General features: G+C 55.4%; 2 protein-coding genes across 3 annotated transcripts; both read left to right on the forward strand.

Moving 5' to 3' along the window:
• Window positions 1-731: 731 nt before the first annotated feature.
• Window positions 732-10,603, forward strand: ATP13A2 (ATPase cation transporting 13A2). The gene is made up of 30 exons (XM_090123067.1): window positions 732-1,008; window positions 1,157-1,230; window positions 1,336-1,503; window positions 1,586-1,644; window positions 1,725-1,833; window positions 1,910-1,989; window positions 2,255-2,332; window positions 2,505-2,574; window positions 2,666-2,800; window positions 3,235-3,301; window positions 3,487-3,618; window positions 3,709-3,876; window positions 3,958-4,068; window positions 4,171-4,217; window positions 4,300-4,436; window positions 4,646-4,697; window positions 4,774-4,980; window positions 5,049-5,162; window positions 6,044-6,200; window positions 6,272-6,392; window positions 6,505-6,629; window positions 7,332-7,492; window positions 7,568-7,660; window positions 7,734-7,813; window positions 7,997-8,149; window positions 8,248-8,344; window positions 8,519-8,742; window positions 8,885-9,036; window positions 9,316-9,488; window positions 9,593-10,603. Exons 1-30 carry the CDS (start codon window positions 915-917, stop codon window positions 9,758-9,760), a joined length of 3,606 nt encoding a protein of 1,201 aa, XP_089979193.1. The 5' UTR covers window positions 732-914; the 3' UTR covers window positions 9,761-10,603.
• Window positions 10,604-12,403: 1,800 nt separating this feature from the next.
• Window positions 12,404-16,280, forward strand: MFAP2 (microfibril associated protein 2). 2 transcript variants are annotated; one of them, XM_090123068.1, is made up of 9 exons: window positions 12,404-12,552; window positions 14,382-14,453; window positions 14,531-14,617; window positions 14,808-14,834; window positions 14,900-14,986; window positions 15,119-15,160; window positions 15,388-15,475; window positions 15,569-15,642; window positions 15,815-16,280. In XM_090123068.1, exons 2-9 carry the CDS (start codon window positions 14,417-14,419, stop codon window positions 15,916-15,918), a joined length of 546 nt encoding a protein of 181 aa, XP_089979194.1. In that variant the 5' UTR covers window positions 12,404-12,552; window positions 14,382-14,416; the 3' UTR covers window positions 15,919-16,280. The 2 variants fall into 2 exon arrangements, with proteins under 2 accessions (XP_089979194.1, XP_031469155.2); XM_031613295.2 differs by lacking the exon at window positions 12,404-12,552 and adding an exon at window positions 12,590-12,664 and having other exon boundaries at window positions 15,815-16,276.
• The last annotated feature ends 277 nt before the right edge of the window (window positions 16,281-16,557 follow it).

Here is a 16,557-nt window from a genome sequence, read left to right on the forward strand (position 1 = left end):
GGGATGGGGATGAGAAGCTGGGAGGCTGCAGTGTGCGATCCGAGGGGATGGCAGCGCTGGTGAAGCCCCGCGGTCGCGTGGCAGGGGTTGCACGCCGTGTTTTTCCTCGCCGTTGCGGTTTGCACAGACCCCAGGGCTCGGTTATCCCCGCAGGTCGCATCTCTGCTCCGCTTTGCTCTCTTCTCCTTTTCTTTTGCTTCCCTTCGCCGTTCCCCAGCTCTGCCCCCAGCTGCACGGCCGTATCCCGGCTGTTGGCCGCTTTACGCCGTGCAAGGAGATGCAGCCGGGCACGGTGCGCTGCTCAGCTCCGGATGCAAGCAGGCGGGGCGTTGAGTTCCTCTCTTCCACCTTTGGGTTCCCATTGGAAAGTGCAGGAGAGCAGAGCACAGAGAGGTCCCCTGGAGGCCGTTGTGCTTGCAAAGCACCTCGGAGCTTGCAAAGGAAAGATGCTCTCATTGCCATCCAGCATCGCAGGGTGGATAAAGACCCGTGGTTTTTGGGGCAGGAGCGTGGACAGCAGCTGCCCTGCGTTGTGTTTGCACGGCCACACCTCGTCCACAAACTGCTGTGTGCAAACTGGTTGTGCAGCTTTAGCACGCTCTGCCCGCCCCTCTTTGGCACCGGCTGCTTCCTGGGCACAGCGTGGTGGATCCTGTGCCTTGAGATCAGCTGGGAGCTTCCATTCGTGGGCTTTGGGAAGCAGCCGGGATGGGAGCAGGTGAGAAAACCCACAGCTGTGGGCTTGGGGTCGTGTGGGAGTCACTGCAGTGCTGGCAGGATGGTCGTGAAGCCCCCCAAAAAGGTTCTGAACCCGTGGAGCTGTGCACACATTGCACAGCAGGACGCTCAAACAGCAAACAGAAAAGGATAAAAACACATTTTCCATCCGTTTCCCAGCACCCAGGCGAGGAGGAATGGACAGGGAGGAAAACAAGCATGAAAAGCACTGCGGGATGGCTTGCCTGGCGCTGCCCCAGCGCTGCTCCCTGTGCCAGCTTCTGTCCCCTGGTACCGCCTGCTGTCCACCCATTGGGGTTCTGTGGGCTTTGGATTGGATTTGGTGGCACTTCTGCCCCGGTGTTTCCATCTGTGCCACTGCCAGCCGTCTGGCACAGCTCTCAATGCCATCATAACACGTTTGCTTTTTGCATTGCAGACAGCAGCAAGCTGCTGGGGAGCCGACGGCCGGGTTACGGGACGCTGCAACACGACACAGACACATCCTGCATGGTATGTACAGAGCTTTGGGGTTAAGGGGAACCCGTTTATGAGCAGGCAGAGCATCCTGCTTGGAAGGAAATTGCATAAGTGAGTGCATTTTTGGCGTTCCTGCAGGAGGTGACGGGGTACCGCAGCCAGCCGTGGCGCACAGCTCTGTGCCATGCGTGCTGTGTGCTGAGTGCTGGGCTGCTGCTGCTGCTCTTCCACTGGAGACCCAGCCTGCGTGTGCGAGCCATGTGCAAGCCTTGTGCTTTGGGGCAGGCAGATTGGGTCATCATTAGGGTGAGCACCACGGGGAGGAGGGGGTTATAAGTGGGATGGGGTTCCCTGCTTGCATCCATTGGGACGCTGTGTGTGTTTGCAGGATCGATTTGGGCAGTGCTTCACTGCACGCGTGCAGACGGAGATGCTGGGTGAGAGCAGGTGAGCAAAACCCATATTAAGTGGGTGGGATGTGGGTGGAGTGTTTGTAAAGATTGATGTTTGTTCTGTGCTCTGAGCAGCCTGGAGCATCACCCCAGGGCCAGGCTGGAGGACCGCAAGAGCAGCATCGCTGTTGGCGTGGCAGATGAGGACGAGAGCCGGGACACCATCCGCCTGCACCAGGAGGAGGTGATGCCCACAGACCCCCCTCCCTGCTCCCCTGTGCCCCCCACAGCTCTTTAAAAGCCTCCTGATCTCTGCTCAGCACAACGTCCTGCGCTATTATCTCTTCGAGGGGCTGCGCTACGTCTGGATGGAGAGGCGGCAGGCATACTGCAGGGTCAGGTACTTTTCTTCCCCAAAAAACAATCCTAATCCATCTGTGGGTCGTGCACCCACACCACGGCCTCTCTGCGTGTTGCAAAGCCTTTGCAAATCCTTGCACTGTGCCCCTTTTGTTCCTGCTCCCAGCCTTGGCTGAGCACGCGGAACAAGATGCTCTCTCTTTCCCAAAGGGTTTTTGTTGACGTGGACGTGCTGTGTGTTCTGCTGTGCTCCCAGTGATTCTGAATCTGTTTTTCTTCCTTCTCTTTCCCCCCTCCTCTCCCAGTGCTTTGGATGAAGGCTGGACCTGTGCAGAGCTCCATCTCTGTCGGGCTGGGCTGGGCCAGCAGGACCACAGCTCCAGGTGGGCATGCAGAACATTGGTAGTTTACAGCAATGAGGTTTTTCTTTTCTTTCTTTTTTTTTTTTTTTTTTGTTGTTTGCATTTTCTCTCTCAGTCTGAGTCTGGAACTCAGTTACAAGGCTCGATATACCATTACATTGTCATTTGAATACCTTCCATCTTAACCATGCAGAAGAAAGATCTATGGCCCAAACCTCATCGAGGTGCCTGTCAAGTCCTATGCCAAGCTCCTGGTGGAGGAGGTGAGCATCCATGGGAGGACTGCAGGCCCAGGAGCATCCCCAGTTGGCTGCAGAGCATCCTCAGCCATCCTGACCACAAACCTCTCTCCAGGTGCTCAATCCCTTCTACATCTTCCAAGTGCTCAGCATCGTGCTGTGGGTCTGTGATGCCTACTACTACTATGCCGCCTGCATCTTCCTCATCTCCACCATCTCCCTGGGGCTGTCCCTCTACGAGACGAGGAAGGTTGGTGGTCAGAGCTTGGGAAATGCTTCACAAAGCTCACCCTGTGTTGGGATCTGGCTTTCTGGGGGCTTTATAGGGATCTGGCTTAGTGGAATAACCCTTTTCCAAAGCTTGCTGGCTGAGTGTGAATTGAGAAGGTTTCATGAAATCATGGAATCATTAAGGTTGGAAAAGATCCCTAAGATCATCCAGTCCAACTATCTGTTCATCCTCACCATGCTTACCAACCATGTCCCTCAGTGCCACATCTCCATGTTGAACACCTCCAGGGATGGTGATTCCACCACCTCCCTGGGCAGCCAGCTCCAGCGCATCACCAGTCCTTTAGACCACATCCCATGCATGGTCCCCAGCCTGGTGCACTCAAGACCAAGGTGCTTTACTTTGCTTTTTGAGCTGCTTCTGGCTCCCTCTAACAGCTCCCTCCCTTGCAGCAAAGCACCACGCTGCGGAACATGGCCAGGATGTCCATCAGCATCCGAGTGCGCCGTGCTGACGGAGGTGAGCATGATGCCTGTGATGAGCAAAGGCTCCTTTGGGATGGGACCAACCCCACGTGCTTGGCTTTTCCTACTGGGAAACCCACTGGGAGCACCCCAGTGGGCTCAGATGGGTGGTGGATGGAACAGCATTGGGGTGGTTTGGGCTCTGGGTGCAAAGGAAGGAGCCGGGTGCTGTCCCAGCAGAGGAGGCGATGGTGAGCTCAGCAGAGCTGGTGCCTGGTGACTGCATCAGCCTGCCCTTGGATGGTGTGCTGGTCCCCTGTGATGCTGCACTGCTGACAGGCGAGTGCATGGTCAACGAGAGCATGCTGACGGGTGAGAGCATCCCAGTGTCCCCTTCCATCCTTGCATCCACCCCCTGGTAATAAATTAGCGATGCTCATCACCGCTGGGTTTTTCCTGCAGGGGAAAGCGTGCCGGTGCTGAAGACGCCTCTCCCCGATGGTGGAGGGGCTGCAGGCACCATCTATAACCCCAAGGAGCATCAGAGGCACACGCTATTCTGTGGGACACACATCATCCAGGCCAGGCCCTACGTGGGGCAGGAGGTGCTGGCTGTTGTCACACGTACAGGTAGCACCGTGCGGACGCGTTGTGTCCATTGGAGTGGTGGCTTTGAGCGCATGCTGAGGTCCTCCTGCTTTTATCCCATAGGGTTTTGCACAGCCAAAGGTGACCTGATCAGCTCCATTCTCTACCCCAAGCCCGTGACCTTCAAGTTCTACAAGGACGCTGTGAAGTTTGTGCTGTTCCTCGCTGTGCTGGGTAGGGAGGCATTGCCTGGAGCAGCTGAACTCCTTGTTATGGTGGAATCCCCATCTCTGCTTGGCTTTGTGCCACAACCCGTTTTTTTTTTTCTCTCCACAGCTTTTATCGGCACGCTGTACAGCATCCTCATCATGATGAAAAACCAGGTAGGGGAAAGCTACCAACCATAAAGATCCATCAGCTGATGCTATCAGGATGCTCACCCCATTTACGCACCTCGCCTGCCAGGTTCCCGTGGGGCAAATCATCATCCGTGCCCTCGACCTGATCACTGTCATTGTGCCGCCAGCTCTCCCAGCTGCCATGACCGTGGGCTCCATCTACGCCCAGAACAGGCTGAAGAAACGTGGCATCTTCTGCATCAGGTTGGATTTTAGGAGTAATTTCTTCTCTGAAAGAGCTGGCGGTGCATTGGTACGGGCGGCCCAGCAGGGTGGTGGGGTCACCATCCCTGGAGCTGTTCCATGTGGGGATGTGGCACTGAGGGATGTGGTCAGTGGGGATGGGTTTGGGTTGGACTGGATGATCTTAGTGGTCTTTTCTAAGGTTAGTAATTCTGTGATTCTACGCTCAGCCCTCCCCGCATCAACCTGTGTGGGAAGATCCGCTTGGTGTGCTTTGACAAGGTGAGTGTTTGGGGGTGGCTTCATGCCATGGCTCCCAGCTTGGAGCTACTCCTGCCCCACTGTGCTCATCCTACAGACAGGGACGCTGACGGAGGAAGGGTTGGATGTATGGGGGGTGATCTCCCTGGAGGACGGACGCTTCATGCCCATCATCCACGAGCTGCGCCGTCTGCCTGCCGGCCCCCTGCTCCATGCCCTGGCCACCTGCCACAGCATCACACTGCTGCAGGGACAGCCTGTCGGGGACCCCGTGGACCTTAAAATGATGGAATCCACTGGATGGGTAAGGGGAGTGGTGGGACAGGTGTGGAGAGGGTGTTGGCATGCTTTCTGCTTGTGCGTTGCTTCCAGCGCCTGGAGATGGCTGAGGAGGATGAAGGGGAGCTGCCTGGCTTGCAGTGGTTTGGGACAAAGATTTTGGCCATGATGAATCCTCCACCTGAGGAAGAACAGCCACCAGGCAGGGTGAGTGCCTCGCAGCATCCGTTGGGGAGGTCCTGGTTGGATATTAGAAAAAATGTAATTTCCAAAAGAATGGTGATGGGCTGACACAGTTGCACAGGGGGGTGGTGGGGTCACCTGGAGGTGTTGAGAGCCATGGAGATGTGGCTCTGAGAAACACAGTAGGCATGGTGAGGAGTGGGCTAGCAATTGGGCTTGTTGATCTCAGAGGTCTTTTCCAACCTTAATGATTCTGGCATGCTATAAACGGGTGCGTTGGAGATGGTTTGGTTGGACTCGGTGATCTTAGAGGTCTTCTCCAATCTGAATGATTCTGCCATGGTATAAATGGGTTCATTGGGGATGGTTTGATCTCAATGGGGACTCAATGATCTCAGAGATCTTCTCCAACCTTAATGATAATGTAGTGCCATAAATGGGTGCATTGGGGATTGTTCGATGGTTGGACCCAATGATCTCAAAGATCTTCTCCAACCTGAATGATTCTGTTATGCTATAAATGGGTGTGTTAGGGATGGTTTGATGGTTGGACTCAGTGATCTCAGAGTTCTTCTCCAACCTGAATGATTCTGCCATGGCATAAGTGGGTGCACAGGGCTTGGTTTGTTGGTTGGACTCAATGATCCAGAGGTCTTTTCCAACCTTAATGATAATGTGGTGCCATAAATGGGTGCATTGGGGATTGTTTGATGGTTGGACTCAATGATCTCAGAGGTCTTTTCCAACCTGAATGATAATGTGGTGCCATAAGTGATGTGTTGGGGATGGCTTGATGGTTGGACTGAATGATCTCAGAGATCTTCTCCAACCTTAATGGTTCAATGATTCTGTCCCTGGATTGCATCCCTGGATGCTCCATACTCCTGGCTTGCCATGTCTTCCAGAAGCACCGCTCTCCCGTGGGCATCCTGCGCCGCTTCCCCTTCTCCTCCTCCCTACAACGCATGAGCGTCCTTGCAAAGCTGCCCGGCGACGACGCAGCCTGGCTCTACATCAAAGGAGCCCCGGAGGTGGTGGCCAGCCTCTGCAGCACGGAGACAGGTACGTTCCCACACTGCCATCCTATCCCCATGCCTTTGGGAGCTGTTGGGAGCCCGCTGTCCCCGCGGCAGTGCCCGCGGATTTCTCCCAGGTGCTGCGTCATTACACCGCCGATGGTTTCCGCGTGCTGGCGTTGGCTTGCAGACCCATGAGCACAGTGAGGAGCTTTGAGGATGCCCTGCAGCTGACGAGGTGGGTGCGCACAGCTTTGGCTTTAGATCCCGTTTGGTTTGATGGTGGTTTTCTTTTTTTTTTGGTGTGTGGTTTTTGGAGGTGGTGCCACGCAGTTCGCTGTGCCCAACAGGGATGTGGCAGAGAGCAGCCTGACCTTCCTGGGCTTCTTGGTGATGAAGAATGTCCTCAAGATGGAATCAGCACCCGTGATCACACTGCTGAGGAACGCTGGCGTGCGTCCCGTCATGGTGACAGGTGGCACTGCAATGGGGGGACAGGGATGGGGAATGGGGGGCAAGGAGGGACCGTGGGGGTGCATGAGGGCTGCGGGGCTCTGACAGCATGGATCAGTGGTGAGGATCCACTGGGAGGTGGGGTTGGGGCTATGGGGTTAAGGGTTATGTGGTTGTGGGTTTGGGGTCATGGGTTTGGGGTTAGGGGTTGAGTTCTGGGCTTAAAGGCTGAGGTTAGAATCACAGAATCATAGAATCATAGGGGTTGAAAGGGACCTCCAGAGATCGTAGAGTCCAACCCCCCAACGGGGGGTCATTAGAGATTAGGGATCCCATAATTGTTAGGGATTATGAGCTAGAGTTAGGAGCTGGGGTTGGGGTTAAGGGTTATTAGGAATCCCAGACTGTATGCATTCCCGTGATTTGTTTGCATCACGTCCCTTTTGCCTTGCAAAAGGGGTTTGGAGAGGCTGGGAGGTGTTGGCTGCTTCTGTAGCCAACGCTCTTAGAGCTGGGGTGAGCAAGTTGAACAGCAAAACCCCTGTTACACCACTGTTACACCATCAGCAGCATGAAAGTCCATATCATGTCAACACTTTGATATACATAGCCTGCACAGTGCCCTGAGGGTGGGTTCCAGCAAAGCAAGAGCTCTGAGCACCATGCCAGCTTGGGTTTGGTTGCTCCATGGCTGCTACACCATTCCTCCCATCACCACCTGCAGGAGACAACATGCTGACAGCTGTGAACGTGGCCAGGAGCTGCTGCATGGTGGGACCAGATGAGAGGGTTGTCTTTGTCACCGCTTCGCCACCCGGCCGTGACCAGCCTGCATCCCTCAAGTTCATCCCTGCAGAGCTCTCTCAGGGTGAAAAGCAGCCAGAGGTGAGCTGAGAAGCAATCCCAAAAACGTGTTGCTTCTCCAGAAGTATGCTGATGGGTTGCTCTGCCTGCTTGCAGGATGCACAGCAGTGGGATGGCTGCCTGCACCTGGCGCTGAATGGGAAATCCTTCGCCGTGCTTCAGGAGCATTTTGCTGACCTGCTGCCCAAGGTGCATCCCATCCCCATCCCCATCCCACCTGTGGGGTGTTGGTCACTGGGGCTGAGCCATCCCCTCCTTGCAGATTCTTGTCCGAGCCACTGTGTTTGCCCGCATGTCACCTGAGCAGAAGACTCAGCTGGTGTGCAGCCTGCAGGAGCTCGAGTGAGTGCCCCAGCCCTGAGGTCTGGGGGACAATGGGGACATGAGGCATTTCTTGGGCTTTCTCAGTGTGCTGATTGCATCCTGCCCTTTCCCCAAGCATCCTAAACACCTAGGCTTGAACTGGAAGTCCCCAAATCCCACTGTGTCAGTGTTACAAATCCACTTTTTCTTCTTCTCCCCCAGCTACTGCGTGGGGATGTGTGGGGATGGAGCCAATGACTGTGGGGCACTGAAGGCAGCTGATGTGGGCATTTCCCTTTCGGAGGCTGAAGCATCCGTGGCATCACCTTTCACCTCCTGCCACGCCAACATTGAGTGTGTGCCCACAGTTATCCGGTGAGAGGAGAACCCACAGGGGGTTCTCAGCACCTCCATCCCCTCTTTGGGTTTGTGGCAGGGCTGTGTTGCTGTGCTGATGGTGATTCTGCCTGCAGGGAGGGAAGGTGCTCGCTTGTCACCTCCTTTGGGGTCTTTAAATACATGGCTCTGTACAGCCTGGTGCAGTTTGTGTCCGTGTTGCTGCTCTACACGGTGAGTCCATCTGTCCTGGGGATGGGATGCATCAGCAGGGTGGTGGGAGGTGGGGGAGGACCGTTCTGCATCCATCAGCATGGATGGCCATGGGATGCCCGGGCTTTCCCTACTTCTGATTTTTATCACACCAAGTGACTCCATAGTTGAGAGCATTCCATTTCTCCTTCCCAGATCAACACCAACCTGAGTGATTTCCAGTTTCTCTTCTTCGACCTGATCATCACCACCACTGTGGCTGTGCTGATGGGCCGCACAGGTCCTGCCAGGGAGCTGGGAGTGCGCCGGCCCCAGGGGGCACTGATCAGCATCCCAGTGCTGGGCAGCCTGCTCCTGCAGACCGCTCTGCTCATCACTGTGCAAGTCCTCAGCTACTTCATCACTGTTTCACAGAGCTGGTACGGGACCTGGTGCTGTGGGTTTGACCATGGGGATGTCATTGGCCAAAGTCAGCTTGGATGGTGCTGGCCAAAGCCGAGGGGATTTGGCATCAAAAGTCAACTTCAGTCACCACGCTGATCCTTTGTGTCTATTCTTTAGGTATGTGCCATTGAACAGCACAGTGACAGCTCCCCAAAACCTGCCCAACTATGAGAACACGGTCCTCTTCTGCATCACTGGTTTCCAGTACCTCATTTTGGCCGTTGCCATGTCCAAGGGGTACCCATTTCGGGAGCCGCTCTACACCAATGGTGAGGCCATGAGCAAGGGGAGACCCCCAGCCCTTCAGCCCCTGCCCCCAGCCCTTCAGCCCCTGCCCCCAGCCCTTCAGCCCCTGCCCCCAGCCCTTCAGCCCCTGCCCCCAGCCTTCAGCCCCTGCCCCCAGCCTTCAGCTCCTGCCCCCAGCCTTCAGCTCCTGCCCCCAGCCCTTCAGCTCCTGCCCCCAGCCCTTCAGCTCCTGCCCCCAGCCCTTCAGCTCCTGCCCCCAGCCCTTCAGCTCCTGCCCCAGCCCTCTCCCTTCTCGCCCTCAGTGCTCTTTCTGGTAGTCCTCGTGCTCCTCTTCGGCCTCTTGATATGGTTGACCCTGTACCCTCTGGGCTTCCCCAAAACCCTGCTGAAGCTGCAGGACATCGATGACTTGAATTTCAAGCTGCTGCTGTTGGGAATCGCCACGCTCAATTTCTTCGCTGCCTTTGTGCTGGAGGTGGGTAGCAAAGCATTGCACTCAGGGGAGTTTTAAGACCACCATCCTCATGGATCTGTCCAAGAAACCCCCCGAAATTTGTTTTACTTATATCTTTGCTGCAGACTGCACTGGACTACGGATTGCTGGGCTGCTTGCGTAAGCTGCGCCAGAAGAAAGCATCCAGCAAGCTGTTCAAGAGGCTGGAGAAGGATCTGAGCCAGCAGCCATCCTGGCCGCCCCTTAACGAACCACTCTTTGCTACCCCTCGGATGTCCATCGCCGTGAGATAGCACACACCAAACTTCACTCCTCCCTGCTCTGCAGGGGAGCACCGCACTCCTGTATTTATTTCTCCTGGTCCCACCGAGGGCAGCTGGTGCCTGGCTCCGTGTCCATCCCATGGGATGCAGCATGCAGATGAAGATGGTCCCATCTTCCCAATGGGGGGACCTTCAGCCTCACAGCCACGAAGCCATATGCTCCAGAAACCACACGTTTGGTCCTATGGCCCCAAAAGAAGTGGTGGGAGATGCTAGAGATGAGAACTCGGGGGTCCACCCGGGGGTGCCACCCACCTTCTGCCTCCAACACTGTGCCCTTCTGGCTGGTCAAAGCTGTGAATTAAAGGCTCCTGCCTGTGCTGCTGGTGGTGGCACCCACTGTGGCCTCAGGGCTCTGCTCACTGTGAAGGAAACCTCCCTCCCTCCCTGCTGGCCACCTCGATGTGTAGGAAATGTTTACAAACCACTCCAGCTTGCCAAGGACGTTCTGAGCCAGCCGTCAGCAGCGAGGGGCTTGGAGCATCCAATGCAGAGCCCAAACCCTTATTGCACCTCATGCATTTTTGCCCTTTGGTCCGTCGGAGCAGCTGGAAGGGCATCCATCCACCCCCCTTCCAGGTCAGTGGGAGGTTTTGGCATGAGATCTCAGCACGCTGGTGATGCTTCTGCATGGCCTTCCAGCTGTGCCAGCAGGAGCTTTTGTAGCATTAAAACCCCCTCAAATCTCTATTTTTATTTCTATTTTTAACTCCATTCCAGTGCGTAAAGGGGTGGAGCAGGGTGTACCACTTCTGGATTTCACATGGTTCTGGTGTGAGCACGTCTAATAAATTAATGCTATTTTCGTGAGAACGCTGTGGAGCCCTGGGCAGGGGGATGGTGGAGGGAGGGCAGTGGGTCAGGGTGAGATTTGTGGTCATTTTCTTCTCCATTGGGGCTGTAGAAGCAGAGAGAACACAGGGATGGCACCAGTGGGATGTTGGAACAGGCAGGAGTTGACTTTGGCCAACGCCATCCCCAGTGTGTTTCCAGCTGGAATTTGCTAGCAAAGAAAAAAAAAAAAAAGAGAGAAATTAAAAAATATATATATAATTGCTGGAAAAAAAAAAAAAAAAAAAAAAGCCAGGTGTCCTTGCCAAAATGTCTCTCCGTGCAAAACCGCTCATCGTGCAGCCTGTCTCCCTCCAGCACTGGTGTATGGAAGGCGAAGCCTGCAGCTGGAGGTGATGTGTCTGGCATTGGGAATGCCAATCTCTGCAGGTGGGGAAGGGGAAGGGGCAGCAGGGTTGGGGGCTTGGCTGTCTCCAAGCATGGGATGTGGCGAGGCGTGAGCCCCCTCGAGCACGAGCGGTGCCTCTCTGCCCTCCTGGAGCTAGGGATTAGGTCAGGAAATGAGGCACAAGCAGAGGTAAGAGGTTTCCTGAAATCCTAGCCAGGGCTTGAGCTATTAAAGCAGGCTTCCTGAGCAGAGGGCGGGGGGTGAGGGGGGGTGTGGGGGGGGGAGAAACCCGTCGAGAGTTTGCCTCGGTCCTTGCCAAGTGAAAGCGCCTGGTGGCTCGAAAAGCAAAAGGAGGGGGAAACAACACACTGCAGCCCCAATGCAACCCCCAAAGAAACCCATCCGTGCCCTCCCAGCATCGCTGACCCCACTGGCAACGTTGGGATTTGGAGCCACTCAGCACCGCCGTGGAGCTCCTAGGGGGGAAGGGGGGAACCCATGCTCCCAAATTCCCATTGGTGCAATGCTTCGCCCCCCCCCACACCCACCCACCTGGCTTTGGGGTTAACAGTGCTGTAAATCGTGCCTAATTATTAAGCTGATGCCCCGGGGACAAGGCTTGGAGGAGGCAGGAGTTCAGTGGGAGGTGTGCTCAGAACCTCAGGTTTAGCCACAATCCAGGTCTCAGGGTTGGAAAAACAGGCTTGGGGAGCACCCTACACCCCCCCCAGTTTCTCTTTCTGGTCTGAAACTGGATTTTCTGCTTGTTTTTAGAGCAGCAGCAGCACTCAGAAAGGAGGAATAGCCCACAGGTATCCCCTTCCCCATTGAGAAATGACACTGACTCCCCCCCATGTCTGAGCTCCGAGCCCTCAGCTCCCCTCCACTCCATTCCATTGCTTTGAATTTCACCTACAATCTTTAGGTTTTGGCCCAGAGCACTGCAGCTGATGTTGCAGTGAGGTGGGGGTGAGCACAGAGCATGCATTCTTTGGTGTTCCCATCACCCTCCAGCAATGGGAGCATCCCATGCTGCCCTGCTGACAAAGGGGAAATGGGGGGGGGGGGAGGAAGGGAGGGGAGAGAAGGGTTTGCACCCCCCAGAGTAAAACTGCACCCAGCAATGGGAGCTGCTGCACCCACCTCCTCCTTCGTGTCCCTGGGGAGGGGGGGGGCTCACCCTAAAAATTAAAAACTTGCCCCGTTTTGCACAACCCCCCCCTTCCAGATCTGGTGGTGGTGGTGGGGAGGGGGGGTTGTTTGGGGTCACCCCTTTTTCCCATCCTCCAACAAGCAGAGTTGACTCCTGTGCCCCAAAGTGCCGCTCAGCGCCGCTCAAAGCCTTCCTCACTTCTGCCATCGGGTCAAAAGCCAAAGGGATTAAAACAAAACAAAACAAAACAAAAAATAACCCCAAAACCACCAAAATCCCAAAAGTTTCGCACAGCTCAGTGCGCACCCATTGATTCTTTTGGATGATTCCCGTTTCCTCCCCAGCAAGCAGCACGTCTCCGGGCGAGGAGGAGGAGGAAGGGAAGGATCAGGTGTCGCTTTAGGACCCAGCGGAGCCCCCATGTTGGAGGTAGGAGCTTTTTTTTTTTCTCCCCCCCCCTCTCATTTTGGAGTTTTTGAGCCTGGAGAGAAGAAACCAAAGCGTTGGGCAAAGGCGAGAGCAGCTCGGTGCACCCAGAGCGGTAAGGAGCCAGCAGAGCCCCAATCCTACACATCCATCCTCCTCAACTCCTCGATGACGGCCCCAACTTAGGGCCAAAAACCCATTTTTCGGGAGGGCTGAAACCCAATTTTTAGGGGGGGGCACGGAAGGTGGGAGTCTCACCAATGGCTTTGCCAATGTGCTTGGAGGATTTCCAATCGCAGCCCCCCAGGGACCCCATTGGAGCTCATGGTGAGGACGTTCCCATCGGTTTTTCGGGCTCCGCAGCGGTGCTTTGGGGGGAGGGGGGGGACCCCATCTTTGGTGGAGACATCGCATCCCAGACAGCTGTTGTGGCGGCTTTGTCACTGCTTCAATCAATCTAAAAATACCCCGAAGTCTGAAGGAAGCTGGATTATTTCCTTTTTTTTTTTTTTTTTTTTTTTTTCCCCCCCCCCCCTTCTCCTTTTCTCCTGGAAACTGAAGGGATTTTTGCTTTGGTCCGGGTTTTATTTTATTTATATCCAAGGGGCACAGAGGAGGGGGAAAACCCTGATGGAAGAGCGGTGCGTGGGGAGGCGTGCAGAGAAGGGGGGATGGAGGGGGGGGGGGGGAGAGAGAGAGAGCAGCAAACTTTTGGACTGGACGTTGGGTTTTTGGTTTCTTTTTTTTAATGGTTGGTCCAGGGCCAGGAAATGCGAATCCTTTCAAATTCCCTTTGTTCTCTCACTCTCTGACAACCAGAGCTTTAAAAAAAAAAAAAAAAAAAGACAAAAAAAGAAAAAAAAGGGGGGGAAAAAAAGCTGGGGGAGGAGGGGGGGGGGGGGGGGGGAAAGGCTGGGGAAGGTGGGGTTTAGCAAAGGGAAAGGCTGTGGTGTTCTTTCTGCAGCCTGATTGTTCCCAGATGTGCATTGCAAAAACATCTGGCTCTGCAGAGCCAATAGACCCCCCCCACACACAGCCCCCCTACAGGGCACCCAATTTGGGGTTTGGTGAGGATGGAGCGGGGGTGTGAGGGTGCTGTGACCCCAACCCTATGCCTTCGGGTGGAAAATCCCAATGGTGGATATGGCTGCTGTTGAGCGGCTGCCGTGGTTTGCTGCTGAAATGGGATGTGTGGATGTGGTGGTGGCCTTCGTGGAGATGATGGGGTGTTGGCATCGTGTTCCCATCGAGGATGGGATGCCTGGTTCTGTGTGCGTGGAAGATCCCTCATGGGAAATTGGAACTAAAGGAAATTGGAGCATTGGGTCGGGGTGATTTGGGGTCCTGGCCAGCACCCAGCCCCCGAGGCTGGAGAAAGCCTTCTGGAGCTGCACGCTGATCCTGTTCATCCCCGTGCAATTCCTCGTAGCCCACACCTCGTGCGTCTGCTCCACTGGTGGTGGGAAGCAAGGCAGAGCAGGGCTGTGGGGCACAGGACCTGAGGTTCAGGGGCTGGGATGGAGCCCCCACTGCGACCCCCGAGGTCTGCCTGTTGGCCAAGTGTGGCTGTCCAACCTCACTTTGTGCCAATCCCAGCCCTCTGACACTCCCAAAGCCTGTAGGGGCTGGGAGTCAACATCTCCTGTACCTACAGACCTGGGGATGGAGGAGGATGGGGCCTCAGTTTCCCCTCTCAATCAGCGGGGTGGTGTCCCCATCCCATGCCACAGTGGTTCCTCCTGGATGGACAGAGGGTTGCATTTCCAATACTTCTATTGTACTCATTATTCTCTTTCCCAATTTTATTGTGTTTTCCCCCTGCCCCCATCCAGACTGTGCCGTGCCCCTGCAACTACCTCCCATCACCATGAGAGCGCTGTGCCTCGTCCTGCTGGGCCTGCCAGGTGAGTGCCAAGGCCCAAAGCAGCCCCACACTTTGGGGGCACTGTGGGCTCCAAAATATTTTGTCCTCCCTCCCCAGCGCTCCTGGTCCAGGGCCAGTACAGCAGGTTTGAGGGCATTACCTACCCGGAGCCGGTGCAATACTCCCAGTACGACCAGCAGGCAGGTGAGAGCCTTCATCCCCCTCCTCTTCCTCGCAGCTTTGCTTTCCCTAATCCCTTTTTCCACGCTCTGCTCCATTCCCTTTTCCACCCCAACCTTCCCATTGCTCCCAGTCCCCACGGGCTGTGCGATAACACAAAGAAAACCCGACATCCTTACGCTCTGTTTTCTCCCTTTTTTTTCTTTTCCCCCAGAAATTCAGGATTACTACGACTACCACGGTGAGTGCAGCCCTGGGGCAGGCTGGGGGCTGGGGTTGCACATCCTCACTGCTCTGTCCCCACAGATGTGACCCCACGCACCCCAGAGGAGCAGTTTCGCTTCCAGTCCCAGCAGCAATCCCAGCAGGAAGTTGTGCCAGCACCAACCGTGGGTGGGTGCAAAACAGCGACCACATCCCCCCCCCCCATAACCTTCCAGCACTGCCCCGACCCTAAAACCTGACTGGGGGACAGTGGGATGCTCCCTATGCTCAACCCTAAAGCTTTGCTCTTCCTCCCATCAGCTGCTGCCCCTGAGACTGAGCCCACAGAGCCCGGACCTCTGGGTGAGTGTGGCTCTCACCACTCTCCTCCTGACACAAATATGGTGCAACTTGGTGATCCCCCACCCGTGCATCCCCCCCATGGTTTCATCCTTCCTCCGGGGGGGTAGGAAATGATGCAATGCTGAACGCAACCCCAGCGCTCGTGGATTTTTTTCCCCTTTATCTGAACCCGCTTGCATTTTTGGGGTGAAACAACAACACAAAAGCAGCTCTGGCTCTCATTGCAGACTGCCGGGAGGAGCAGTACCCCTGCACCAGGCTCTACTCCGTCCACAAACCCTGCAAGCAGTGCCTGAACGAGATCTGCTTCTACAGGTGAGCGCAGGGGCTGTCCCCTCCCCACCATCCCCATTGGCACAGTACCACATTTGGGTTTTTTTTCACCCCAAACCATCCTTTACCCCACAGCCTCCGCCGGGTTTACGTGATCAACAAGGAGATCTGCGTCCGCACCGTGTGCGCCCACGAAGAGCTGCTGAGGGGTAAGGACTCATCCATCAATCTCAGGGACATCCCCACCCATCGTTGGGTACCACCGAGGAGGATGCTGATGGTTAAACACAGCAGAGCCACGCTCTGCATTCCCAGTCGACACCAATTTAAGTGCAGCGGTGGCGGCTGCTGGAAGAGAGTTGTGTTTCCATCTCCCTGCAGCCGACCTGTGCCGTGACAAGTTCTCCAAGTGTGGTGTGATGGCCACCAGTGGGCTCTGCCAGACCGTGGTCACCTCCTGTGCCCGTAGCTGCGGGGGTTGTTGAAGCCCCCACCTCGCCGGGATGCAGCCCGGCTCCTCCACCTGGTGCTATAAAGGAACCGTGCATGAAAGGCCAAAGAAAAAGTCCGGTTTGGTGCACATAAAAATAAATAAGGGTTGGGGGAGGGGTTTGGAGGGAGGGGGGGTTGTTATTATTTTTATTACTTTTGTTATTATATTGTAAGTCGGGGGAGGGGGGGTTGTTTGCTGCGTAGAGTATCCAAGAGAAAAAGCGTAAGGGTTGCTGTGGCTCCTGTCTCTTTCTTTTTGGGTTTCCCGTTGGTGTGGGGTTGTTGGTGATGCTCCTTGAATAGAGCGGAGCTGGGCTGCAGGATTTGGGGGCGCTTTGGGGATTTGCACGGTTGAGTGTTTTGCTTGAAATAACACTGCATCATTTGGGGCAGTTTGGGTTTTTCCTAGGAGAAAGGGTGCAGCTTTGGGGTTTGGGGTGGCTGTCCCCAGTTCCCACGTGGGGAATGGCGTGCATTCAGCCTATGCAGTGTTCTGATGTTGAACTGAAGGCAGTTTTGGGGTTCTCTGAGTGGAAAGGAGGGGGATTGGTTTACTACGTTCAATCCAGCTTGTAGTTTTCAGAGGATACAGTCATCTTCTATAGTGTGTGTTATACTAACAGCATATAGGT

The sequence above is a fragment of the Phasianus colchicus genome, chromosome 22, assembly GCF_987193195.1.
Source record: "Phasianus colchicus chromosome 22, bPhaCol1.hap1.1, whole genome shotgun sequence".
In the NCBI taxonomy this organism is placed as follows: Eukaryota; Metazoa; Chordata; class Aves; order Galliformes; family Phasianidae; genus Phasianus; species Phasianus colchicus.

What these genes read in the sequence shown, in the direction of transcription:
- ATP13A2 (XM_090123067.1), top strand. Translation starts at nt 915, where the DNA reads ATGGACAGGGAGGAAAACAAGCATGAAAAGCACTGCGGGATGGCTTGC. An exon ending in TGTGTGCCCACAGTTATCCG is followed by an intron (nt 8,150 to 8,247) that starts GTGAGAGGAGAA and finishes TTCTGCCTGCAG; the next exon opens with GGAGGGAAGGTGCTCGCTTG. An exon ending in CCGTGTTGCTGCTCTACACG is followed by an intron (nt 8,345 to 8,518) that starts GTGAGTCCATCT and finishes TCTCCTTCCCAG; the next exon opens with ATCAACACCAACCTGAGTGA.
- MFAP2 (XM_090123068.1), top strand. Translation starts at nt 14,417, where the DNA reads ATGAGAGCGCTGTGCCTCGTCCTGCTGGGCCTGCCAG. An exon ending in CGTCCTGCTGGGCCTGCCAG is followed by an intron (nt 14,454 to 14,530) that starts GTGAGTGCCAAG and finishes CTCCCTCCCCAG; the next exon opens with CGCTCCTGGTCCAGGGCCAG. An exon ending in AACGAGATCTGCTTCTACAG is followed by an intron (nt 15,476 to 15,568) that starts GTGAGCGCAGGG and finishes TTTACCCCACAG; the next exon opens with CCTCCGCCGGGTTTACGTGA.